At 25.9% G+C, this 25256-nt stretch overlaps 8 protein-coding genes across 16 annotated transcripts in view; 4 read left to right on the top strand and 4 right to left on the bottom strand.

The window, feature by feature from the left end:
• Nucleotides 1-2705, bottom strand: part of LOC106788156 (glycerol kinase-like) — a 5136-nt gene extending 2431 nt beyond the window's left edge. The window contains exons 1-8 of one of the 2 annotated variants that reach the window (XR_001381868.1): nt 2378-2705; nt 1949-2207; nt 1660-1877; nt 1341-1553; nt 1160-1270; nt 757-1013; nt 464-669; nt 228-369 (exon numbers count right to left, since the gene is read on the bottom strand). Coding sequence is in view for 1 of the 2 variants with exons in the window: in XM_014751168.1 (XP_014606654.1) it covers nt 228-365; nt 464-669; nt 757-1013; nt 1160-1270; nt 1341-1553; nt 1660-1877; nt 1949-2207; nt 2378-2458 (1483 nt within the window). In the remaining variant the exon portion in view is untranslated. The remainder of the gene's footprint in view (nt 1-227; nt 370-463; nt 670-756; nt 1014-1159; nt 1271-1340; nt 1554-1659; nt 1878-1948; nt 2208-2377) is intronic. The other variant, XM_014751168.1, reaches the window with a different exon arrangement.
• Nucleotides 2706-3070: 365 nt separating this feature from the next.
• Nucleotides 3071-4583, top strand: LOC106788162 (2-methoxy-6-polyprenyl-1,4-benzoquinol methylase, mitochondrial). Of its 2 annotated transcripts, none has more exons than XM_014751177.1 (5): nt 3071-3410; nt 3514-3926; nt 4029-4117; nt 4221-4318; nt 4399-4583. In XM_014751177.1, the coding sequence occupies exons 1-4, from the start codon at nt 3227-3229 to the stop codon at nt 4315-4317; spliced, it is 783 nt and encodes a 260-aa protein (XP_014606663.1). In that variant the 5' UTR covers nt 3071-3226; the 3' UTR covers nt 4318; nt 4399-4583. The 2 variants fall into 2 exon arrangements, with proteins under 2 accessions (XP_014606663.1, XP_014606662.1); XM_014751176.1 differs by having other exon boundaries at nt 4195-4318.
• Nucleotides 4584-4833: 250 nt separating this feature from the next.
• LOC106788163 (optic atrophy 3 protein homolog) lies at nt 4834-7307 on the top strand. Of its 4 annotated transcripts, XR_001381869.1 has the most exons (6): nt 4834-4935; nt 5009-5105; nt 5254-5444; nt 5564-6074; nt 6537-6617; nt 6996-7277. XR_001381869.1 is itself a non-coding variant. In XM_014751180.1 (5 exons), exons 3-4 carry the CDS (start codon nt 5303-5305, stop codon nt 6058-6060), a joined length of 639 nt encoding a protein of 212 aa, XP_014606666.1. In that variant the 5' UTR covers nt 4834-4935; nt 5009-5105; nt 5254-5302; the 3' UTR covers nt 6061-6074; nt 6996-7307. The 4 variants fall into 4 exon arrangements, 2 of the variants coding, with proteins under 2 accessions (XP_014606666.1, XP_014606664.1); XM_014751180.1 differs by lacking the exon at nt 6537-6617 and having other exon boundaries at nt 6996-7307; XR_001381870.1 differs by having other exon boundaries at nt 4864-5105.
• LOC106788164 (coiled-coil domain-containing protein 61-like) lies at nt 6661-8452 on the bottom strand. The gene is made up of 6 exons (XM_014751181.1): nt 8248-8452; nt 7807-8110; nt 7386-7582; nt 6993-7286; nt 6811-6894; nt 6661-6751 (listed from the first exon to the last, which is right to left on the bottom strand). The coding sequence occupies exons 1-6, from the start codon at nt 8414-8416 to the stop codon at nt 6675-6677; spliced, it is 1125 nt and encodes a 374-aa protein (XP_014606667.1). The 5' UTR covers nt 8417-8452; the 3' UTR covers nt 6661-6674.
• A 479-nt stretch (nt 8453-8931) lies between these two features.
• On the top strand, nt 8932-12588 carry LOC106788159 (beta-1,3-galactosyltransferase 1-like). Of its 4 annotated transcripts, none has more exons than XM_014751171.1 (5): nt 8932-9198; nt 9495-9741; nt 10444-10709; nt 10882-11156; nt 11268-12588. In XM_014751171.1, the coding sequence occupies exons 2-5, from the start codon at nt 9495-9497 to the stop codon at nt 11695-11697; spliced, it is 1218 nt and encodes a 405-aa protein (XP_014606657.1). In that variant the 5' UTR covers nt 8932-9198; the 3' UTR covers nt 11698-12588. The 4 variants fall into 4 exon arrangements, with proteins under 4 accessions (XP_014606657.1, XP_014606660.1, XP_014606658.1 ...); XM_014751174.1 differs by having other exon boundaries at nt 8932-9364; nt 9495-9684; XM_014751172.1 differs by having other exon boundaries at nt 8932-9364.
• Nucleotides 12589-13715: 1127 nt separating this feature from the next.
• LOC106788158 (G patch domain-containing protein 4) lies at nt 13716-15962 on the bottom strand. The gene is made up of 2 exons (XM_014751170.1): nt 15789-15962; nt 13716-15387 (listed from the first exon to the last, which is right to left on the bottom strand). Exons 1-2 carry the CDS (start codon nt 15835-15837, stop codon nt 14033-14035), a joined length of 1404 nt encoding a protein of 467 aa, XP_014606656.1. The 5' UTR covers nt 15838-15962; the 3' UTR covers nt 13716-14032.
• An 852-nt stretch (nt 15963-16814) lies between these two features.
• LOC106788150 (odorant receptor 46a) lies at nt 16815-19192 on the top strand. Its single transcript, XM_014751152.1, has 5 exons — nt 16815-16918; nt 17238-17514; nt 17563-18051; nt 18655-18759; nt 18838-19192. The coding sequence occupies exons 1-5, from the start codon at nt 16815-16817 to the stop codon at nt 19009-19011; spliced, it is 1149 nt and encodes a 382-aa protein (XP_014606638.1). The 3' UTR covers nt 19012-19192.
• A 254-nt stretch (nt 19193-19446) lies between these two features.
• LOC106788157 (adenosine deaminase CECR1-like) lies at nt 19447-23268 on the bottom strand. The gene is made up of 4 exons (XM_014751169.1): nt 22910-23268; nt 21407-21989; nt 20961-21281; nt 19447-19985 (listed from the first exon to the last, which is right to left on the bottom strand). The coding sequence occupies exons 1-4, from the start codon at nt 23112-23114 to the stop codon at nt 19598-19600; spliced, it is 1497 nt and encodes a 498-aa protein (XP_014606655.1). The 5' UTR covers nt 23115-23268; the 3' UTR covers nt 19447-19597.
• Nucleotides 23269-25256: the final 1988 nt, after the last annotated feature.

Here is a 25256-nt window from a genome sequence, read left to right as displayed (position 1 = left end):
CCCAGTAAGGGACGAAACGTTCAACAAGATCAAATAAATTTGTTCATCAAAATTTATTAACTGTCTTCAATTTTCCCTTTGAAACTCATATATGTTATTACTAATGTATATTAGGCAAAAATATCAAATTATTTCTGGTAAAATTTAGGGTTTCCACGATTTAGCTGAATATTATACAATTTAACGCTGACATTAATTAATTGATATATAATATATATATTAATTACCTTCTTCACTTATGGAAGGCAAGAAAATGTCACTCGGTACAATTGATCCTGTTTTTATATCCCATTTACGTATACCTTCGGCACTACCTGCAGCTATTGCAGCTCCAAGAGCAGTTGTTTCAGCCATTAAAGGTCTGACTTTCTTGTAAAAAGGTTTATTTTTTTATATATTCGTATAATATATAAAAAAAATTGATATTTTAAAATAATATTATTTACATACAATAGTTACTTACTCACTGGTGTACCACATATATCGGCTTGCATTTGCATTAATAAATCATTACTAGTCATGGCACCATCTACTAATAACTTAGATAATATTATTCCTGTATCTTTCTTCATGGCTTCTAAAACATCTCTTATTTGAAAACATACGGATTGCAAAGCTGCTTTTACAATGTGGGCATTTGTCGATCTCTCTGTTAGTCCACATATAACACTAAAAATTAATGATTTATTTTTTAATATTTAAAATGTATATATATGATAACAATCTCTTTAAGAGAAAATTATAGTTTTTATTTACCTTCTAGCATCTTTTCTCCAATATGGTGCATATAAACCTGAAAATGCAGGAACGAAAGTGACATGACTATCGGAAGAAAGACTTTCTGCCATAGCTTCACTTTCCTTTACGTTAGATAATATTCCAAGATTATTTTTTAACCATTTAATAGCAGCACCAGCAATTGCTATAGAGCCTTCAAGAGCATAAACTGGTGTTGCATTTGCACCCAATTGATATGCAACTGTGGTTAATAAACCCTGAGATGAATCTACAATCTTATATGCATAACAATAAAATATTAATTGAAAAATACTTGAATATACCCTGCTTAATTCAGTTATATTATATTAATGAATTATGATAAATTGCATATTAAAAGAAATAATTTAATAATCTAATAAATAATAGAATTATATCTTACAGCAGTGCCTGTATTGTACAAAAGAAAGCACCCAGTACCGTATGTACTTTTAGCTTGTCCTTGTTGAAAACATAACTGACCTACAAGTGCTGATTGTTGATCTCCTAAACACTAAAATATAATATCCATTCTATAAATACGTTTAATTATATGTTTGTATAAATAGAAATATATTACATACTCCAGATATTGGTACACCATGAAGAATATCATCCTGGATATATCCATAAATTTCTGACGAACTTCGTATTTGTGGCAGAATACTTGATGGTATTTGAAAAAATGATAGTAGTTTTGGATCCCATTGTAATGTTCTAATATTCATAAGCATAGTCCTCGAAGCATTAGTAACATCTGTAGTATGAACACCACCATTTACTCCTCCAGTTAAATTCTAGGTTTATATCAGAGATAGTATTATGTTTGGTAGAGGTTTTTTTTATCATTGTAGTATTTTAAACTCCATCATTATCATCTGTAGAAAAAAACAATAAACTAACCCAAATTAGCCAGGTATCTATTGTCCCAAACATACATTGATCTTTGGCTAAGGATTCTTGAACTTCTGGTACATTTTCAAGTAACCATTTTAATTTTAATGCACTAAAATAAGGGCTAATAGGTAAACCACAGAGTGACTTCAGATAGTTTTTGTTCCGATTCCATATCCCTTTTAACATGTCATCTATTATAGAAGTAGTTCTCATATCCATCCATACTGTAAATAATCCATTGAAAATTATTTATTAAATAATAATTATATTAAACAAATAAAATACAAATCATTACCAATTGCATTATACAATGGTCTTCCCGTAACAGAATCCCATACAACAGTCGTTTCTCTTTGATTAGTTATCCCAATAGCAACAATATCAGTCGGATCTATAGTTAATTGTTCTAAATTAAATACAGTTTGACGAAGACATTCTCTCACTGCGTTTAAGATTTCTATGGGATCTTGTTCAACCCATCCTTCCTTCGGATAAGTCTGACTTATTGGAATTTGATGATACGTTAACACTTCGGCTGTCTCCGCAGCAAATACCTGGAAGTTAAAAATATTAAGTAAGATTGACTCTAACTGAAATAATTAATAAATATGTGTATTTTATTATATTTGTAACAGATTTTATAAATTGATCAAATAACTAATTATGTATATATGGATCAATAAATACAGAAGAAATAATAATCATAAATAAATACATATTATACCAAAAATCTAGCGCTACTGGTGCCTTCATCAATTGCACCGACGAGTGGTCCATATCTACTCATCGAATCATTTTTATTCATTTGCCTGAATTATTAGGAAAACTTTAACCACAAGTTATTTATTCAGTATCATTCAACATTTGAATTCAAATTATTGATCGTATATAAACTGAATAAATATAATATATATATAATTAATATGCAATCACTTAGAAAGATAATGAATTTATACTTGAAATAAACATAGTACTAAAAATTGTTAAACAATAAATATCCCAATATACTATATCCATAGTAAATACACAAACACACACACACACATTCATATATAAATTTATGAACCGGTAGCTACTATTTTCAACGCCCTCTTCTGTTAGATATTATTAACTAGTTATTCATAGATCTTACACACACATACATTAACAAATTTCACTAGCTTAATGCACTGTTTATATTTATTTATAATATCTATATATATCTATGATTTAAATTGATATATATATAAATTTATTAAATACGTAAACTCATTGTTCATTAATATTTTAAATTATAACAATTATAGTTATTGAATCATTGGCGTGCTGGGGTTATTAAAAATAAATTTTTTCTTTATTTCTGATTTACATTTGTAATTTTTATAAATTAATTAATTATATGGAAAAAGAGAAAAAGATAAAAATAGCTTTTGTTAATACAGAAGATTTTCAATGATCTAAGTTAACAATAAATTTTTATAAATATTGAAACATTTTATTTTAATATTAATAGAATTTAGCAAACATATTTAATCATTGTTAATTTAAGAATTGTCAAATTTCATTTTTCGTATTGCAATTATATAACATCAAAATGTTGACTCAAAAGTATCTTCATTTTAATAAGAGAATGTGTCAAACGTTACGTAAACAATTAACAAATGTATATTTTCATAAATACAATCATTCTAAAGCAACAGATGCAAATGAAGATGATAACGAAAGGATGACATATTTTGGTTTTAAAAAAGTCAAAGAAAATGATAAAGCTAAAGAAGGTGGATACTATAAATTGTTATATTTTATTTATCTAATAAAATATATTTTTTTATTCTGAAATGAGAAAATTATATATAATAATATATATTTTTATTTTTGTAGTTCATACAGTGTTCGAAAGTATTGCAGACAATTATGACAAAATGAACGATTTAATGAGTTTAGGTATTCATCGAATTTGGAAAGATATATTCATTCAAGAATTAGCACCTACGCACGGAACTCGTTTATTAGATTGTGCTGCTGGGACTGGAGACATAGTGTTTAGATATTTAGATTTTTTAAAAAATACTAAGAACGTTAATAACGTTGAAAGTTCTGTAATGGTAACAGATATAAATGAAAATATGTTAGATGTTGGTAAAATAAGAGCAGAAAGATTAGGATATACGAAAGAGAATAATTTTAATATTGAATGGAAGAAAGAAGATGCAGAAAATCTTAGCTTCCCTGATGAATCATTTACAGCATATACGATAGCATTTGGTATAAGAAATGTTACTCACATCGATAAGGTAATATTATTATTATAGTGATATTGTATTTCTAAAATATAATTTTATTTAGATTGATATAGTTTAATAAATATTTAATATAGACTCATTGATTTTGATTAGGTGTTATCAGAAGCGTACAGAGTACTTAAACCTGGAGGTAGATTTCTATGTTTAGAATTTACTCATCTAGAAAATGATATTTTACAATGGTAAATATAATATCTATTACATGCATTAGATAAACTTAAACTAATTAAATGGATGTTGGAATAATATATTTTTATAGGCTTTATGAACGATACTCTTTTCAAGTTATACCGGTGATGGCTACATTAGCCATTGGACAATGGGAACCTTATCAGTATCTTGCAGAAAGCATACAGAAATTTCCAAAACAAGAAGATTTTAAAGTAATTATAATTTTTCTATCATTTACTAATATATATATTTTCGTAATCCAATTTCATTCAAATATTATAAATTATTTCAGCATATGATAGATATAAGCGGTTTCAGAAATACCAGTTATAGAAATTTATCTCGTGGTATAGTAGCTATACATTCAGGATTTAAAATTTAAAAATGATTAAAATATGAATGTAAATATCTGCGGAGTAATCTATACATTCATTATGTATAATTAATATTAGATAAACATTACATTATTAGATAACATATATTTCGTGAATTATTTTTTACTATAAAAAATAAATTAAGAGAGTAAGATTAATTTAAAACAATAGTTCAATTGTTGTTCACATTTTTATATTCACAATTTATTTTCTAGTAAATTATATTAGAAACAATTTGAAAATGGCGCCAATTATTATGATGCAGTTTGTCCAAACGAAAGCGTTTCTATTGGTGAATCAGATATACATCGCAAATTTTAATAAGCCTAGTTCACAAATTTTTTTGCAAAATCGCAGTCTAGTATAAGATAGATATCAGTACTTTTAGTTCTAGATTATAACATACCACGAAATATTAAAAATGGCTATGTAATAGTATTGTAAAAGGTCTATATGTAAGTGACAGAGATATTTAACAATGATCATTAATAGAATAATTTATGTATTGATTGATTGTTAATTTTATAGCATTCCTATTAACAAAACACAGATAGTGATCTATATAATAATATTCGTTATGAAGTTATAACTATCTACAGTATTTTCAAATAATTTTGGAGATGAGGTAATAATTATTCACAAGGATAATTAAATATAATATTTTTGGCACGATGATATCTTTTTTAGATGTGTTTTTGTTTCATAACGATTGGTTAACTAATAATAATTATATGTTATAATATTTAATTAATTTTTAATTTATATAATTTCAGAATATAAGGAAAAAAGGTTGATGTGTTGCATTAAAAACTACAACGAAGAATGGCTATCGGTGTATTTCCTGTTCTTAAATTAGGTGTATTACTTATCAAACAAATTAGTAAACCTTTGGCTAAATTAATAGTTAATCAAGCTAAAAATCATCCTGTATTTCGTACATACTTTATTATTCCACCTGCTCAATGTAAGTATTTACATTTTAACATATATAATTCAGTAAAAACAATTAAGTTACAATTAAGTTAAAACAATGAGCCTTTATTTAATAAAAAACAATTATTGTGATATCTTTTTACGATACAGTTTATCATTGGGCAGAAGTTAAAGGTAAAATGTATATGATGAATCTTGGAAAACCAACGAAAGTAGCTAAGTTAAACGAAACTATGGCAATAGAATTAGGATCTAACTTAATGGGAGAAGTTATTATTTTTAGTCTTGCTGGTGGATGTTTAATATTTGAATATAATCGTCAAGTTGCTAAAGAAGCAAAAAGAGAAGAAGCACGCAATGCACAGATACAAGAATTTAAGAATAATATCGAGTCATTACAAAATAATAGTACACAATTACAAAGTGATATTATTTATTTACAAGATGTTATAAAAGAATTAGCGAAACGAACGAAGTATCAACTACCTGAACAACCTGTGTTAACAGAAACTGAGAAAAAAGTTGATCAACCACAAAGTACAAATACTACAATAAGCACAGAAGCAACAGACAATACAGAAATAAAAGGTTCGCTGGTTCAACGCGCTATAACATATTATGAAAATAATGTTAAAGCAGATAGATAGAAGAAAAAAATTAGGTAATTAAAATTATTTATATTTATTTGAATTGTACAATAACTCGGAGATATTCTTCCATAATGTGATTAGCAATAGTGATTTCTTATATTTTTTAGTCAACAATAAGAAATTTCTTTTGTTATAAAATATTATATATTTTATCTATTTGGAATATTTTGTATATATCAGAAGTTGTTGTGAATGAAACGTCAGAATTTTTTTTTTCATATTATATTAGGGTGTTTCTCTGTAGACGCTTCGTACATATTTTTAATTTTACATTGATTTTTTATTTCTGAATTATAGAATATATACAATATAAAATCTACAATAAACGTTAATTTTAGTTTTTATAAAATCGTTGTACTTCATTTTTCATAGGCAATTAATATAGAAAAGTTAAGTTAAGAAAATAATGAGTTAATTAACAATCTTGATAAATAAGATGAGTTTATTGATGCTAGCACATCACTATTTTGCAGGTAACTCTAGTCTTTTGATCAATAATGGCATAATTTGTAATTTTATCATAAAAATGAATAAAAATTTTAATTCAAATAAAGGTATTGTATTTAGTTTGTATATATACATAAAGAATAAATATTACTGTACTTTTTTTTTTAACTCAGATTAATTCCCTCTTTTAACATTTTTTGGAGTGTGTAAATTCTTGATTCCAAATTTCCAAAATCAATTTCTGTAATAAAAATAGAAAATTAATACAATAACACAAAATTATAGATATTTAATACAAACTTGATTCTTTAGAGGAAATGTAACGTGATTTTGTAATATTTCGATTCGAAGAAGTTTTAGTTTGAAACGACTCCATCGAACTTCCTGTAATTTTTGTGTGTGTTGAGATATTAACTTAAAAATAATAATTATTTTAATATTGTAAAATGTAATTTATAAGAAATTGAAATTATTTGTAATACCAGGTGACAAACTAGACGTTTTAAAATGACCATAAATAGAAGGAGATCGGCTTCTACTTCTCCTATTAATGGAATGACGACTGTACGAAGAAGGCGGAGGAGTTCGACGTTTTAACGCAGGACTATTATTGCGAGATCTTTTGATAGCGGATTCAGTAAGCTGACGTATTTTTAGAGACAAGGCAGCGTTTTCAGCACGAAGTTTTTGAATTTGTGCTCGGAATGATGCTCGTTCTTTAGCAACGCTATTTTCTAATGCACTTATTGCACTAGCTAATCGTCTTATGCCTTTTCCTGTATTATTTAAAAATATAGATAGATAATGAAAATGGATTAATATTAATTCATTTTTGATTCCTTATATATATATATAATATTTATATATATATATACCTCCGCTAGAGAGCTTACGATTTTCTTCAAGTAATCTTTGATTTGTGATTGAAAGTGTTTCTATCCGTTTTTGAAGATCTTTATTCATACCAGTAGAGTTTAATTTTTCTATTTCTGCTTGCAATCTTCTTATCGTTGCTTGCAATATTGTCGAATCGGGCAAACCACAGTATTCCAAGGGCAATGGATAGTGGATTCTTAAGGTTGTTATATTCGAGAATACTTGTTTTACCTCCATAGAGATTAATTTTATACATATTGTTTGTATTTAATATTTGATATACAAGGTAACAAAAAAAAAATGTTTCACTTAATGCATATGCACATTGTTATATTCAGAAATCTTTATTCTTCAATTAATATCACATCATAATTCTTATATCTAGACAAAATAATAAGATTAATTTTTTTTATTACTTACCGATCAAATTCTACTGTATAAGTTAAAATAAGGTATCGTCTATTATTTGACTTATTACTTATAGTCGAAACAGAATTACTATCAATTTTGCGTGAGCGTAATAATTCTAGATCTTCAAAAGTCAATAAATCCAATGTGATAGATTCGCTTGTCTGTAAATTACTTATTATTACTGATGTTGAATATAAATTAGATTTATAGAACCACAATGTAAAAGTTACTTTTAATAGTCCTGATTGTAGCATTGCGACAAACACATCAAACTGTTTATAATTTCCCGTTTTGTGGGTCAAGTTTTCAATATCTTGGCATATTAAATGAAAATACAAATATTACTTATAATATTAATGTAAATATATATTATAACAAAATTTATATATAAACAAAATCTTATATGAGTGAAAAAATATTTATAGCGTAAGAATAAAAATGATAACAAACATGCAGTATCGTAAGATGATCTCCAATCTTCTGCAGTAAATTTATCTGTTATCGTCAATTCCAGACATCTTTGACTTCGTTTAAAAGCCATTACTTTCATTTTAACGACATATTCTTTTCCTCCTTTAAAAGCATACGTTGTCAATAAATTACATCCAGACTCGTTCATATTTAAAATTCCAATAAGATATATATATAAGAAAAATCTAACAAAAATGTACTCCAAATATATTAAACTAAATGGAGAAAAATGTAATAAGATATTTTTTTAGAAAAATAGAAGATCCGTAGTTGACATTATACATTATTATATTGTGATGTAACATTAGAGACATATAATAGTTAGATAAATTATTATTTCATACAGTATATATATATATAATATCAAATTAATATCATAAAATATATATAATAATTCATAGAATGGTTAATGCATTAAAAGAATTTTATTAATAATTGACGTTTTTCTTAGGTTATGTCGTTTAGATTATCACGTAAGAGCTTAACAAATGCGTGAAACAAAAGCAACATTAATTATTAGGATTATTAATTTAACAAAATTGTTTATTAATATTTTAATTCTGATTTCTTATTGACAATAATTTAATTGTTTGTAATAGTTCCGCAAAATGATGCATAGAGATGGGTAGATGGCGCTAACCGTAGGTGTGCCGCAAGAGGGGAGTTTCCAAACCGTTAGTGGTCCATAGTGGTTAGAAGGAGATGGTTGTAAGAAAATGTATAGTGTAATATACGTAGTGTGATATATTGAAGATTTGCATCAAAGCCCACAGCCTTCGTACTTTTTCTTTCTTTTCTATGCGTCATTACTTGATTAAAGTATACGATGCTCGAGTACTTGATGGAATGAATATTCTTATGTAGAGCCTTACAAAAGGAGTAAATGGAGTGGTATCAAATGCGGCATGACGTGCTCATCGCGTTTCAAAAGTAAGTTATTGTTTACATCCTAGTTATTATTCGGCGTTTAGATTATCCAGCCTTTGTTGCCAAGTACAGCTGATCGTAAATGGCAATTTTATAAAAAGATGTCACAATTCATTTTGAGAGATGTTTATTTTGATGTAATTTAACATAGAGTTTTGTTTTACAAAAGGTATGGGTTATATTCCATGTTCAAATTTTTGTTTTAATTTTTGTAGCAATAAATACATTTGCATATGTGTGTGTTTGTGTGTATGAATATTGTGTTACATGTTATTATATTATTATTATATTTTTCAAAGATGGACAGACTTCGACTGTTACGTATGGAATTGCCGTCTGCCACCAGCATAAGTAATATTGGAAGCGTCAAAGGAAATACTAAAATATCTTTTGTCAAAAGAATGATATTAGGATTTGTAATTTTGGCTGTGTTAGGCCTATTATATGTACCAGCATATCATTCAGCTCAGGGTCCATTTGTAGGCTTAGGTGAGACTCCGTCCCCTACAGAGCTTCTCAGTGGTTCGCACTTGGTAGCCACTGTAGGTATGCATTCATTAATGTTGCTTGATCACACAATCTACACTTTTTGCATCTGATTGCTCAAATATATATTTATCATTCATAGATATTATAATAGAGCTGTTATTGCAAGATCATTAAATGTCATTTAAGTAATCAACGATGTTTCCGAAATAAATTTTAAAAATTATATCGTATTTAAAAGTAATATTAAAATATTTAGTTATCATTGGCAGGTTTTAAACAGGTTTAGTACATTGATAAGTTCGCATTCTGGTATGTTTTTTGAAAATTTATTTTTTATTATAGTTACAAAATTTCTACGCATTACTCTGTGCTTTAAATATGGCAATATGTAAAATCAATGCTCACATCCGAAAGCACAATACTTTTATTTGTTTACATTGCTTTGAAGCTTTTGCACCTTGTATAGTGCATATATTTGGAAATATTCAAATGCAATTTGCAATACAATTTAAACACAAGAATGAATGAATTTTATTGATACAGAATTACATTGTAGAATGCTTGAGGTATAGTAAACTTGGAAAAAAAGAAAAAGATATGTATATTATAAATATATATATGTATATATATATATGTAAATTCATGTGCATGATAGTATCAACAGCTATAAAATAGTTACGCAATTGAATGTAACATGTTTATATTTTAATGTGATATTTATTGTATTATCTAGTTATGATAAAGGTATTTAATTTACAGCACAGTTACCTGGTTGGACGTACAATACTTCAAGAGATGTAAAAAATTACATTCATCCGGATAATATCACTTCCATTTTAAGTCCGATCGCTATTTGTTCACCACCTCCATATTTAATTGTAATTATTTGCTCATCAGTGGGAAACTACAAAGCTAGAATGGCTATTAGAAATACTTGGGCTAACAAAAGTAATTTAAATCTTTTATATAATTCTACGGTTAAAGTTGCATTTCTTCTGGGACAAAGTGATAATGACACACTCAATGTACGTACAGTTGAATACATATATATATATATGTTAAAATTATTTTTTGAAATCCGTTAATTCATGAAGTAAGCAGCTATTGCATGAAATAACTATATTAGACGCATATATATAATTAAGCAAAGTTAAGTTTACAAATAGAATTTTTGTATTGTGCATGTTTTTATTACAGAGCCTTGTATTAGAAGAAAGTCTTCAGTTTAATGATATACTACAAGAAAAGTTTTCTGACACTTATAATAATTTAACATTAAAGTCTATTATGATGTTAAAATGGGTCACTTCTAATTGCGAAGAAGCTAAATTTATTATGAAAACGGATGATGATATGTTTGTAAATATAGTTCTTTTGATGAAAACCTTGCACGCAAGAACGCAGTCTAAAGATATTTTATTGGGATCTCTTATTTGTAGCGCTAGACCTATATTAAACCCTACAAATAAATGGTGAGTATTTTCATAAAGGACTGAGTATTATTAATTGATTCTTAGTTACAATAATTATTAAGTGGACACACAATTATAGACATTAAAGAATACATTATATATTTATATTAGGTATATGCCAAAGTATATGTATCCTGAAAAGGTTTATCCAAACTATCTATCAGGTACAGGATATGTAATGAGTATTGATGCAGCTTTTAAGTTATATCAGGCAGCTTTGTCAACACCTCTACTTCATTTAGAAGACGTTTACATTACGGGTCTTTGTGCAAAGCATGCAAAAATAAATCCTACTAATCATCCAGGTTTTAGTTACGCGCCAAGAAAATTGGAACCTTGTATACTTAAGAATTCCATAACTACACACAAAATTAATGCGTCTACTATGTATACAATATGGAATAAATTGAATAATACAAATATATCTTGCAATAATAAACAAATTCATGCTGATAAACAAGCTGTTAGCTTAAGCAGAAGTGGTAGAAATGTTGGTTATTACATGGTAAAAAGAAGAGTTGTTAGTAATAAATGTGTTTAGCACATTGGATTGAAACATAATTGGAAATGTTGGTATTATCTCACGTATCGTACTGTATATAAAGACAACATACAGATGTCTTAAAATACTTTTCCATATTACATGTCACAGAATTTTGGAAATAATGATAATGTGTTATTACGATACAAGAATTTGTAATTGATACTTGAAAGAAGGTTTTATATTTTTCCATTTATGCCATAGTAGTTTATAAGGAAACGCTGTCAATTAGATCTTCTACGTATGTCAGCTATTGGCTTATTTTACGATAACATCTTATCATTTATTTTCAGTATATTAGTATTAATATTATACGAAGCAATCTAATACATATATATATAAATTATTGGAGAGATTAATCTATTTTCTATTTTGATATTTTCGTTTATAGAAAATGCTTATTAGTGAGCTTCTTTCAATATAATTTTATTATTAGAGAGCATATCGTAGTTGGGTATTTGTAATTTTCTTATAAGGTTCCTATTTACATCTCATTAGAAATTTAACGAATTTTATGAATACCTTATAATTCGGAAGAATAGATCTGTTTTTCCTCATTGTCCGTTATTACATTGATGCATCGATAAATATATATAAATACTGTTTTTGTATCTTCTATTGTAACTTACAAATAATGTTCTAATTTTACTTTGAAGTAAAAAAAAGAATTTGTTATTTGAACATAATTATATTTTGCTAAATATTAAATTTGATATATTTGAATTATTTTAGATACAATATAAAAAAAAAACAAAATGAATAAAAATTTAAATTTTGTTATAATACTACAATAGATGATACACCAATAAAGTGCTTCCTTATCTTCTGTTATGATATTTTGTAATGATGTAAAATAGAAATACAAGAATCTCAAAACATTGATATTTACACGCAAAGAAGTTTTAAAATCTTTTATAAACGCATTAGTCTTTATATATATATAATAATATCTTTGTCTTGTTTCTTAAAATTTGCGTAATATTTTTATATATAAAAACAAAAAAGCTTTTTATCAAAAACGATGTACATTCCATTTACATTTTAATCAAGGAATTTAATAAAAAAAGAATTATAAAATCAATACACTTTTATCAAATTAAATTCGTCGATAATATGTAAAACTCCTTTTCAACATGTCCAATCGTGTTTTTAATTTTAGAAAAATATACTGCGTTAATACATATGTAGTTAGTATATAATTATATTATAAGTAGTCTTGAGAAAAAAAAAGAAAAAAATTATGTAAAAAAAATTAAATGATTATCAGCAAATAATTACTTAGAACAAAATTTCCGAAAGAAAAGCTTGAGATTATCATAGATAGTTTTTAGATAACTCTCTATACTCATGTAGGATTTTTATTATTTATTAAATATAAGAAACTGTATTGTTTGTGTGAAAGTATAAAAAAGATATCAATTTATCGATTACGTTGACTTTACGTAATTTATCATTATAGTATAATGATAAAGTCTACTTTCACACATTTGATTTTTAAATATATTATATTTAAAAAAATTATTTTTTCTTTTCCTACTACTATACATAATATAGGTATATATTATATCAAATCGTTCGTAATCTAAAGAAATCTATTCTTTTATTGTAAATTGATGATATACGTACATTAATATAATGCAAATTTATGTACAAACATTAAATTATTAAAATTATATTAATTATGGAGAGTGATGTTCCACGAGACATTTAAAATTGTATTTAATATACATATAATATGTTTATAAGAAAGTTATAAGACGATGTTAAAATCTTAGGCACATTTATGAATAAATATAATTTTGGCTTTTGTTGCTCTTGACAAAAAAGAATGCAATTGTAAGAAGTAAAAATGCATTTTCTTTATACAATTTTAATTATAATCAATTATATAAAAGTAAACAAACGCGATGTTGTTAAATAATATTAAAATGAATAAAAAGGAAATTTATAGAAAAATATAAAATAAATTTAACATAAATACCTTTTAAAATAAAGTTCATTTATTGATAATCATGCACAGTACAGACATATCTTTATAAAAATTCATCGTTGTTAGATGGAGATGATTTGACAAATTTATCAATTTTAATAAAACATAATTTTAGATTATAATGATATTTTATCTAAATATGTTTAATCAATTTTGCTTTAATGATCACTAATAATGTTTATTATCATTTTCAATTAGTACTTTAATACACTTATTTAAATTGTTTAGGCATTGTAATACACATTGTTTTATAATATTAATTATCATTAATATTGCATAATGACTTTTATTTTGATGATTAATTATTGTACTATTTTTTATTACAATTACGGGAGTAATATGAATTTACATGCTAGTTCTATCGTCATTGTTAGTTTCTTTTTTTTTCCCTTTTACAGATAAATTTTTTAATTTTGAACTAACATCCTCTGTTATGCTATTATTAAAGAAATTTTTTATAAATCTATAAAATTTATCATCAAATGGAGTAGCATATTTCTCCCATTTAAGGTCGCCTTTAACTTTCCTATAATGATATAATTTTTTCTTTTTTATTATTTGCGAAATACTTTGAACTTTCAACTTATCACACGATGTATGCCTAGAATGATAAGAATCTTCAGGAGAAGTATCTGTACTTTTACGATTAATATTAATATCTCCTTGAGATTTAGATATTTGTTGATGCTTGAACAGATTATATAATTCAACAGGACAATCCAGAACTTTATATATATTTCCTACAGGAGTTCTTTTTTGTTTTACGACAACTACTCTATGTTTTTTATGTTTTTTATATGTTTTATCATGCATTTGTAATTGATCAGATTTCACCAAATCATGCTTTTCTTCTGGTGAAGTGATAATTTCACTAATCAAAGAAGTTTTATTTCTTTTATCTTTACTTTTTTTATCCTTATGGCTTGAGTTTTTTTTAATTTCTGTTATATTAGAACTACAAGTAATATCATCTATATTACATGCATTATTTAACAAACGTGTTAAATGTTGCATATTTCTTTTTTCTCTTTTAATTGTAGCCTTACTTTTGACGATTTGAAAATCATTTTCTTTACTAGATGATTCATTTGTAGTTGTTATTGCTACATTTGTATTATTATTATTATTATTATTACTGTTATTATTTAATTTAGCAACATTCCCATCCATTTCAGTTGCAGTTTTGGCTGCATTTTTCAAAGTTAAGCGTTTCATAAGATGTAATAATCTTTTTTCTTGTTGATGAATCCTTTCCAATTTTCCACTCATGGTTAAGCCATGACGAGCACCTTTGTGCCCCGTTCTACCTCCACACGCTTTAAAAAGTTCATCATCTGTTAATATTGAAATTTTTTTGGAGGCTTCTTCTTTTCTTTCTTTCTCTATTTTTTTTAAAGTTAGCGGTTTAATAAAATTCGTCATTTCAAGCTTGCGAGAATTATTATACATCTTTTGTCTTGATTCTTTAGATTTTAACATTATTTCTGCTGCCTTATCAGCAGTTGAATTCTTGTTAACAACTGAGAATGAAATTTCATCATTTTGCTTATTAATTACAATATTTCTGGAAGCATTATCAAATGCAGTTTGCCACCATTCAGTGCTCGATGATGAATTATACCCTAAACCTTCGCTGTTAAATTTTAATTTGGGTCTTAAAGCTTCTGCTATTCCATTTTCATTCTTACCCAATCCTTTTCCTATTTTATTTAGAATAAAATGAAAAAAAAAGTATCATTCAAAAAATAAAATCATGATTAAGTGGTTTGGATGCATAAATAAAAAAAAAAATACTGATAATAAAGAATAATATATTCTATTGTAGATAATCGTATATTATTATATTCGCAATACAAGAAGATAAATTATACAACTTATTATGATCATTCGATATGTCAAAAGTTAATTACAATTATTTTTTGTATCTTTCCTTATTAGCAGAATAAATCCTACTTGTAAATAACAATTTATTTAAGATATAAATATAACATGATGACATTATCAAATGCGAACAAAAGAAAATTGAAAGTTGAGTAGAATTAAGCCTATGCGTTCAATAATTTCATTTGTTTCTTATTTACAAGATTTTTCAATATTTTACCTTCAGTCCAACCATATTTTAAAAGTTGTTCCTTTGCAAAATTCGACATATTGATGTCGAATATTTTTTTTCTAGTATTTGATAATTTTCTTTGACAATAGAAAAAAGGATTATTACACGTAAGATTATAAGATATCTTTGTTCGACACGATTCGAAATAAAAATGGAGGAGTAAATTTTTTATGTTGGTAAGAAATTTTTTGGTAAATTCACTATTTCTCTTGAGTACATCGATGCACGCTAGATGCCACTTCGGTTCGTAGTTTTGATATCGACCAATTAAACGAATTCACCGCCAAATATATAATATTACTTTTTCATTAAGCGAAAATAAAAATATTTAAATTTACGAACCATATCCTCTACGATATTAAAAAAGTCTTTTTCGTTTATTGTTATACTTGAATATGTCGAATATTTAATTGCAATTTTTCTCATATATAAATTTAATATTTACTGTTTTATTCTTTATTCTTGTAGAATAAATAATAGTAAAATATCATTAAAATCTAAATATTTTTCAAAACAATAAGTATGCAACTATCAAGAACCTTTGTAAATCACTAGCTCAAGAAGAAAAATGTTTTTTACTGTGAAAACTAGAAAAATCGTTTATCGTAAATCGATAAATCGATATATTCGACTAGAACCTGTAATAGATATATCTATGTTTTAAACTACTTGTTAGGATGAACTTACTTTCGAATAATTTAATAATACGAGTTAAGAAAAGAATAGTAGAACAACAATATTAGATAGGGATGAGAATAAACGGATGTTTTCTAATGTAACGTAATGTTAGCGTATCGTTAGACTTCGTACATGGTTATCTATTATTAAATAAATAAAATAGCAATTTCCTTTGATGTTAGAACGCTACGTTATTACCCCTGTTTCGGAACCCTGCCTATTTTTCTTTTTTTTTTTCCCTTTGATTCTTTCTTTATCGGAGTATATAATAAAGCACTTGGAATATTGTATAGATTGTATGAGATAGTAGAAAAATATAGAAAAAAGGATAAAGCTATGGATATTTTACCAGTGAATTTTAAAATTTTTACTTTTTGTGGAATTTGGAGAGAACGCGACGACTTGGATATTTTTATGCGTTTAATTAATTTTTTTCACGGGTACCGAATGCGCGATTTACGCTTTAATAAATTATTTCATTTATTATTTTAAATTCTTAACATAAGATATATATCAAAAAAGATTCTATAGATAAAATTTTAAATATTTTTTTTTCAAGATTTTATAGACTTTTGCATTTTTAATATTCATAAGAGAAAAAAGAAAAGAAAAAAAAAAAAAACGAAGAAATCAGCTTGGAAAAGTCTCGCAAAAAGAGTGATTGATTTTGAAAATTATTTTAGGAACTTTTTTTGTCCTATCTTTTATTATATTTTTTTTTCTTTTTACTTTTTTTTTTTTTTAAATCTTTGTTCACAGATCGATGGTAATAACGATAATATTTTACTTCACTTTAACCGAATTAATAGAAATAATCGTTTCCCGTAATGATCTCGAGGATGTGACTGAGAGTCTTTTTATGGCATTGACGTTTCTCGCATTGTGCTTCAAATTGCTTAACATTTTATTTAGGAAGAGAAAATTATTAATTTTATTGAACCTATTACGTGAGAAAATATGCCGTCCGAGGAATGTAACGGAAGAAAAGATTTTGGAAAGCTATAGTCGCAGGGGTACGAAATATATTTGTTGGGAGGTGTTTCTTTAAAAAGAAAAGAAAAAAAAAATTAATAAAATAACAAAGTATAAAATATTAATAATCGAAATGTGTCTACGCGCCATAGCTAAATGGTGTACCCTTAGCTTCATGGCTTTGTCTGAAACAACAGCAGTGGCATTCGTACTTGCTCCTATCATGGAATTGCATCGTTCGAACAGAGTTTTACCATACAATACTTATTTGCCGTATTCCATTGAAGAATTACACGCCTATTTGGTAACATATTTGATTCATACTGTATCCATTATTTACGGAGCACTTCTAAACGTATCCTTCGATTCTCTCGTATACGGTTTGACCCTTCACGTTTGCGGACAAATTGCTATTCTAAGCGAGCGTTGCACGCAAACTCTTAGGGAAGGTAATTCGAATGAAATAAAAGAGTGCGTTAGACATTATGTATTTATTCATGGACTCGTTAAGAGAATAGAATCATTGTTTATTTGGACGATCGCTGTTTTATTCCTTTTCAGTTTGATCACTCTTTGTACCACCATCTTTCAAATGTCAAAGGTTCGAAAATTTATTTTTTTATTTTTAAATTAATTTTTTTATATTTTTCTTTGTAAAATTTCTATTTATAAAAGTTTGGGCACACCTACTAGTATATGAAAAAGAAAAAACGTTAAGTCATTGAACTCTACATTCTTAAAATATTTTCTTTTTGTATATATGCCTAGGCGTCGGTTGCCAAGTTTTGAGACTAACTTTTACGTTTTCGATCAAAGTCAATTTTATATTTCGGCATGGTCTTCCAAATTTTTCAATCTACACTCGTATAGAAATATTTGTTTCGCATATATAGAAAATTAATTAGAAAATTTTACCGCTTAGTATCAAAATTGTAACTAACTTTTTTTCTCTTTATAATTATTTTACACAATTTTATCATTTGTGCGATTAATTTATCGCAATTTTTTCCGTTCGCAAATAAATTCATTTGTCATATGTCCGTTCGAATATAAAGTTATATAAAACACATGCGAGAATAAAGGAATGTTAATTTAAATAGAACCGATAGTTTGTACATAAATATATAATGAAAATGTAGTAGGTGTATACTAACTTTCAGTCGTTAGCGTGTTTATATATAGTTTTGAATTTAAATATTTACAGAAAAATCCTCTGACAGTAGAATTTTTATCATTCGTGTTATATACCGGTTCTATGATGTTTCAAATATTTTGTTATTGTTGGTACGGCAACGAGCTTCGATTAAAGGTATTTATCTATTATTTTTAACGAAATCATTTCTACCGATCGAAGTAGTACAGTTATTTATATATTTTTATACTTTAGAGCAAAGAAATTTCCGATGCTATTTATAATAGCAAGTGGATTATGTCGACTCCGAATAATCGTCGAAATTTACAATTATTAATGAGAGTCAGTCAAAAAGAATTGACTCTTACATATCATCGAATATTTTCTCTCAATCTTGACGTTTTTACATGGGTGAGGAAACATCGTTAATATATATTTGTATTATTATATATAATATTGTTAATTATTACAGAAAATAAAAGATTCATTTTTCACAGATACTGAAAACATCTTATTCGTCGTTTAATATTCTTCAAAATATATCGTATTAATGTATCGTTTAATCCTTTATTTAGAATTATTTATTTCTATTTATGTAGTATCTCGTTTATAAAAAAAAAAAAAAAACAAAACAATTATAGTATAAAAGTAAAAATAAATTAAAAAAAGAACAAAAAGAGAAAAGAAAAATAAAAAAGAAAAACACGATAGAAAAATGTATCAATCGTTAATATGCAAATTACAATTCTATGGAAAGTTTTTTTACAGAACACTCCTATGCAAATAAATATTATCGAGGACTTTAGATTCTATTTGTCTATAAGAAATCAATTATATAATATTATACATTAACCTTGTATTTATCTTTTAACTATTATCACAATTACGTATTATGTGAGTTTGTTTAGATTACGTGTTTATTATTTTCTGTTACAATTATGATAAAATGTTTTCTAAATAGATCATTTTTATTATTAAATATATATATTTGTTGTTGTTGTTGTTCTATAAAATATTAAACAATTTGATGTATTAAATATTGTATAAAATTATTCCATTTCTGTCTCCAAAGTTTCAATGCATTATCTTTTTCTTCGGCATTCAAACTACTGTACATAATAGAATTCAATGCGAGCTGTTTTAAAGCCCTCAAATCCGAATTCTGCGACATGATACCAACGAAAGCTTGATAAAAATCGTAACTCAAAGCTCGAACACCCCATAATCCAGGATCATCGTTCGATACGACGATTGGAAAATTGTTCGCAAATAATTCGGCTGCTGGATGATTTCTAAGATCTTGTACGAGCCTTAACACTTGATTGGAGATTGGATTTACTTCTATGGCGATTCGACGTTGTTTTGCCATTTCCATTAATAGTGGATGTTTCGTTAAAGCGTATCTGTTTACGAATATACAATTATATAAATGTTTATAATTAGTTTATCGATAATCTTGTCCAGAATATAATATTAAAATATGTATCACAGGGAATTTGGACGGTTATTAAATCTTTATGAACGATTTATTTCGAACAAGTTGAACGTTTCCGTCCCTTTTTTGGGACTTCATCAGCTACTCGATCGTTATTGTTCACGAGTCAATATACATTTTATCTTTTTCAAAATCATACATTTAAAACTATACTTAACATTTACAATACATTTTTTCCTAAGCACCTTTATATTATCACATGTAATATGTCATATTTGATTACTATATTCAATATGAATATGATTACATATTTCAATGTCGTTAAATTACATGTGATAATATAAAGGTGCTTAGGAAAAAATGTATTGTAAATGTTAAGTATATATTTAAATGTATGATTTTGAAAAAGATAAAATGTATATTGACTAGTGAACAATAACGATCGAGTTGCTGATGAAGTCCCAAAAAAGGGACGAAACGTTCAACTTGTTCGAAATAAATCGTTCATAAAGATTTAATAACCGTCCAAATTCCCTGTGATACATATTTTAAGTTTATAATTAAATATACTTATAACAGTAGATAAAATCGAAATCGAATTACGTATCGATAAGGAATACATCGAAAGTTTACGAGTAGATTAGATTATATGTTATATCTAAATGTATTTGGAACGAGATTAGATAGAATTAAGCGAATATAGATCTGTGATCATGATCGTTAACTACTAAGGATAGTTTAAAAGTAAAATACGTTAAAGTGTCGAGTAAAGTGAAAGGGATAATCTTTAGTTTAATGTTAAGTAGAAATAAACAGGTTTATAAAACGAAGAAGTAGTTGAGTGAGATCTGTTAACATAGTCATTGATATTAAACATCTTATCTTTCACACACACAACAATTATCAATTATTTATAGAATAAAAATATAATTTATTTACTTACCCGTGTCCAATGCGTTTGGCACCTAATAGAATAGCATCAATAAGATTTTCATCAGTACTCGAACCATACCAATCAGTTTCACCAGCGTGGAAAAAATAATTGATCGAATGATCGAAATCTCTCAATTTATTAGCGAACACCACCAAAGGTGTTCCTTTATCTTCTTGTCCAACTAAATCGAATCCAGCTAAGAACGTAGGATAATTATCTTTCAATTCTTTCAATGTCGTTAAATATCTATCCAATTGTGTTAAATTAACTCTACGATAGGGTGCATATATAAGTTTGACACCGAAGAAGTTTGGATGTTCTGCGACAAATCTGTCGGGAATAAAAATAACATATAACAAATAAAATAAAATAAAAGAAAAAAAAGAGAACAGAAAAATCCTACTAATTGTAAGATTTTTGTAAGAATTCTTTTTCTCATGATATATTATATTAACCTTTCCGTAATTTTTTTATAAACCGCTACTGTTTCGAGTTGTGGATAAACGGTACCATTGAGATCGTACAAATGTTCAAGTGTACTACGTAATTCTATGTACATAACATTGTCGTTGTAAAGATCTGTCAAGGCTTGGTAAAAGTGGTCCTCGTAAACTGGTTTGTAAGTAAGTAATGGTCTAATAAATGAAAATATTCGGTTAAATTTAGACCATGCTTTATCGACATCTCGATAATCATCAGGATTGTCCATTGTCATAGTCATTTCTCTGTAAATTCTTTCGTCGATAGTGTCTGTAGTTTTTCTAACATTGCTTAAAAGTTTCCAACTGCAGTCTTTGGTTGGTTTGTTAAAAAATTTTAATTTCAATTGGCCATCCGATGTTAAGCACATGTAGAGATTAGGTCGGTAAGTTACGTTTCGTAAAATCCAATCTGCTAAAACGAGTGCCGTGTCGTGTGCATGAAGAACGGCACCTTTTGGCATTTTTTGAATGATCTTAAAAACTTCGGATTGTTCTATGTTATTTATTACACTTACGAAGTTATGTGCCGGTAGAAAATTACTTGCGTTTTTAAATGCTGAAACAAATATTTAGGTATATCATCTTGTCTATTTTTCTCTATTTATTTGCTTGCCTAATATTTAATGTTAATTGATTGTCTTGAAATGCTATATCATCGTTGATAATAAAATAGTAATAATAAGTAAATAAATAATAGTTTAAAACACTAAGACAAGAGATTTTACAACAATTTATGAAAAACAGATTAAACGGAAAACTTTATATAATCAGAAAAGGCGTAAAAAGGGACTTCGTGGGTGTTTTATAAAAGGAAATAAATGGATAGCAGATGTCATACAAGTGATTACTGTATTACACTTGCTTATAAGAAATAAATTTCAACGATATTACGCCAAGTTGAATTATATTTATGAAGGATATAAAATAAAAAATATTTACAAGTAAAAAGAGTTAATTTTTTCAATTCAAAACAAGACTTCTTTTTCATCAGACGCTTCGTTGCAAAAATGTACCAAAATTGTTGGTAGGCAACAGTACAAAAATGCGTGAAGAGTTAAAGATTAATAATTATATAATTTTAAACGTGTACATATTAATATAATATATATCATCTTATTATTTTATTTGGAAATTGTATGTGTGTGTGTGTTATAAACACTTGAATATATAAATTTAATTTAATAACTACCAATTTATCTTTCAAGATATTATATCTATTTTAATTAATCACAGTCGTTCTAATATCTTTTATGTCGGAAATATCCATTTTTTATACAAATGATGTATAAAGAAAGTTCTTTGTCTCGTAATATTTTCAAATTCTGTGTGTGTGTGATTTATAAAATAAATAATTTTCTTTTATAAAATATACATCTTTCTTTTTTATATTATTATCAAATATTAGTAAAATAAATAAAATAATAAATGTAAATAAAAAAAATGTTAAAGAAAAAAATTAAAAAAAAATAGACAAACCATTTTGAAATTCGGCACGTTTCTTCGACATTAGAAAATCGTTAGCAATTCGTTCTCCATGTTCAAATTCAAGTTGACCTCCAAGGGTGGATCTTTGTTCATTTTCAATTATTTGAGCTCTTAATGTCCAATAATCAAGAGGTGTTGAATTTATAGTACACGAAAAACAGAAAATTACTATGATTAAAATAATTGATTTGTTCATGATTATGATAATGAATTTGTTCACTTAAGACATTTATTTCTTGTTTTCTTTTTTGTTTACTTGTAATTATATATTAAAACCATTTAGTTTTTAAATGTAGACAATTGTTGAGATCACCGATCACCTCGGCTGTTCACGGTCAACTAACTTAACTGTTCGTATCACGACAACTTATTATAGCAATCTTCTACACAATCCAAATATCTGTAAGATAAACATCTATCCCTTGTTATATTTATATTTATTAAATTTGGGATATTTATAAATATATAAATATTAATTTGATATATATGTATATCTCAAATTGAACTTGAAGATCAATTGTCCTGTAATTACTTATTAAATAGTTTTATTATAAATAATTAATTCTTTAGAATAAATTAGATATATTTATATTATAAATGTATATACAATAAATATTTATTATAATTCGAATAATTTAGAAATTAATGAAAAAATACGAAGATAAATTAATATTACTCTTTTAATCGTTAGATAAAATTTATATATAAAAATCGTTTGAATATATTACATTTCTTTTATTTTAAATATAATTTTTTCGAGAGATATAGAAAATTTTTATTTCAAATTATTTCAATTGAGTTGATCAAGGCTGATCGAAATGTCCCCTTCTGTTATTTTTAGAAAGCTTTCTCTCCGTTTAACACACGTGTATATGTGTACATACCTAATTCGTGTTAGGAGGGAGACTAATAAATGTGAGATGTAAAATGAAAAGATTAGAACAGGGAGATGAAACAAAAATTTATTACAAAATACAAGCTCGTGCCTTGTTACACGTTTGTTCAATTAAATAAATATTTTAGATTTTTGTGCATCTTAATTAAAGATTTATCATACATTAACATATACGATATAAATTAATGAAATAATATATATATATTTAATAAATAAAATAATTTTTCTATGTCGCCATATTTACAATAAATATTAAATTTTTATTTTTCATCTAACATAAATTTTAATATTGTGCAACACGTAATAATATACGTAACTATTCATTAAATTGTTTTATTAGAAATTATTATTAATCTTTTTTTTCAAGTAAACTAATTAATGAAAATATTCACACAATAGGAACAATTGACCTTTGAAATGAAAAGATAAGATAAATGAAATTCACTTCATAGATCAATTTCATTTAAGTTTCTTAACTAAATTCTATTATTGGATTTTTTACGATATGTTCAGTTGCAACAGGAACTCGTAATTCTTGATACTCACACAAAAGGGATTACATAGTATGCACAAGTACACACATACTAAAAGGTGAAACTATAAACACATTTTATATATATATAGAGAGTTATACATTATTTTTCTTTCTTTTTAATCTATACATCAGCTAATGCTGTAACATCTGGTGTATCTTAATTCACACATACAAATTTTTTTATAAATGATATATCGGTGTTTAAAAAACTTAGGCCTATTCACATATATTTATATTTATACGCAGATTAGAAACTTTCGATCGAAAGAAATTTGTTTCTTTTTTTTTTTCCTTTACCTTTTTATTTTCTTCTCGCCAAAAAATATTGTTATTTGTAAAAAAAAATTATACAGACAAATTAATACAGTTCTGACGTTATTGTATCGTCACAAATGATATCCCAATTTTATTGTCTCTTATTTTCTATGTACAAGAATTACTCAAAAATGCATTCTACTATGTTTAGGATGAAAATTATAAATTATATTATTCTTTCTTTCCTTTTTTTTTTAGTTTTTTTTTCATATGAAGTTAATAAATTAACTTATTTATGTATAACATATACCAAAACGTACATTTAAGAAAATATAAATATACATATATCCAACAATTACAATTTCATTATTATCAAAATAAATCGATATACATAAATTTATATATTCGTTATATTCATATAAATTTAACTGTTCTTCTTCTGTTGGTTTATTTTATTTTTTTATTTTTTATATAATGACTAAACGAAAATAAATATTTCAAAATAGTAAATAATATAACTATAATAATGTTATAAACATTTAAATTATTTTTTGGTCATGTATAATATAATTAAACTAATATAATTAAAGACATTCAAAATTAAATAAATTTATAAATTATATTATAAATATGTCGAGTTGTTAGAACTTCGA

This window comes from Polistes canadensis, unplaced genomic scaffold (assembly GCF_001313835.1).
Source record: "Polistes canadensis isolate GaletaPanama2010 unplaced genomic scaffold, ASM131383v1 scaffold_128, whole genome shotgun sequence".
In the NCBI taxonomy this organism is placed as follows: domain Eukaryota; kingdom Metazoa; phylum Arthropoda; class Insecta; order Hymenoptera; family Vespidae; genus Polistes; species Polistes canadensis.
Note: the sequence above shows the minus strand (reverse complement) of the source record. Positions and strands in the feature narration are given on the sequence as shown.

Bases quoted from the DNA above. Each gene is read 5' to 3' on its own strand.
- LOC106788162 (XM_014751176.1), top strand. From the start codon at position 3,227: ATGTTGACTCAAAAGTATCTTCATTTTAATAAGAGAATGTGTCAAACG. The intron at 3,927-4,028 runs GTAATATTATTA...GATTTTGATTAG, and splicing joins ATGTTACTCACATCGATAAG to GTGTTATCAGAAGCGTACAG. The intron at 4,319-4,398 runs GTAATTATAATT...AAATTATTTCAG, and splicing joins CAAAACAAGAAGATTTTAAA to CATATGATAGATATAAGCGG.
- LOC106788159 (XM_014751171.1), top strand. From the start codon at position 9,495: ATGGACAGACTTCGACTGTTACGTATGGAATTGCCGTCTGCCACCAGC. The intron at 9,742-10,443 runs GTATGCATTCAT...TTTAATTTACAG, and splicing joins GCACTTGGTAGCCACTGTAG to CACAGTTACCTGGTTGGACG. The intron at 10,710-10,881 runs GTACGTACAGTT...TTTTTATTACAG, and splicing joins GTGATAATGACACACTCAAT to AGCCTTGTATTAGAAGAAAG.
- LOC106788158 (XM_014751170.1), bottom strand. From the start codon at position 15,837: ATGTCGAATTTTGCAAAGGAACAACTTTTAAAATATGGTTGGACTGAA. The intron at 15,388-15,788 runs GTAAAATATTGA...TAAATAAAATAG, and splicing joins AAAATATGGTTGGACTGAAG to GAAAAGGATTGGGTAAGAAT.
- LOC106788163 (XM_014751180.1), top strand. From the start codon at position 5,303: ATGGCTATCGGTGTATTTCCTGTTCTTAAATTAGGTGTATTACTTATC. The intron at 5,445-5,563 runs GTAAGTATTTAC...TTTACGATACAG, and splicing joins TATTATTCCACCTGCTCAAT to TTTATCATTGGGCAGAAGTT.
- LOC106788164 (XM_014751181.1), bottom strand. From the start codon at position 8,416: ATGAACGAGTCTGGATGTAATTTATTGACAACGTATGCTTTTAAAGGA. The intron at 7,287-7,385 runs GTATATATATAT...TAAATAATACAG, and splicing joins TCGTAAGCTCTCTAGCGGAG to GAAAAGGCATAAGACGATTA. The intron at 6,752-6,810 runs GTTTGTATTAAA...TTTTTATTACAG, and splicing joins CATTTCCTCTAAAGAATCAA to AAATTGATTTTGGAAATTTG.
- LOC106788150 (XM_014751152.1), top strand. From the start codon at position 16,815: ATGGATATTTTACCAGTGAATTTTAAAATTTTTACTTTTTGTGGAATT. The intron at 17,515-17,562 runs GTGTTTCTTTAA...AAAATAACAAAG, and splicing joins CGAAATATATTTGTTGGGAG to TATAAAATATTAATAATCGA. The intron at 18,760-18,837 runs GTATTTATCTAT...TTTATACTTTAG, and splicing joins GCAACGAGCTTCGATTAAAG to AGCAAAGAAATTTCCGATGC.
- LOC106788157 (XM_014751169.1), bottom strand. From the start codon at position 23,114: ATGAACAAATCAATTATTTTAATCATAGTAATTTTCTGTTTTTCGTGT. The intron at 21,990-22,909 runs GTTTGTCTATTT...TATTTGTTTCAG, and splicing joins ACGTGCCGAATTTCAAAATG to CATTTAAAAACGCAAGTAAT. The intron at 21,282-21,406 runs GTTAATATAATA...TATTCCCGACAG, and splicing joins TATAAAAAAATTACGGAAAG to ATTTGTCGCAGAACATCCAA.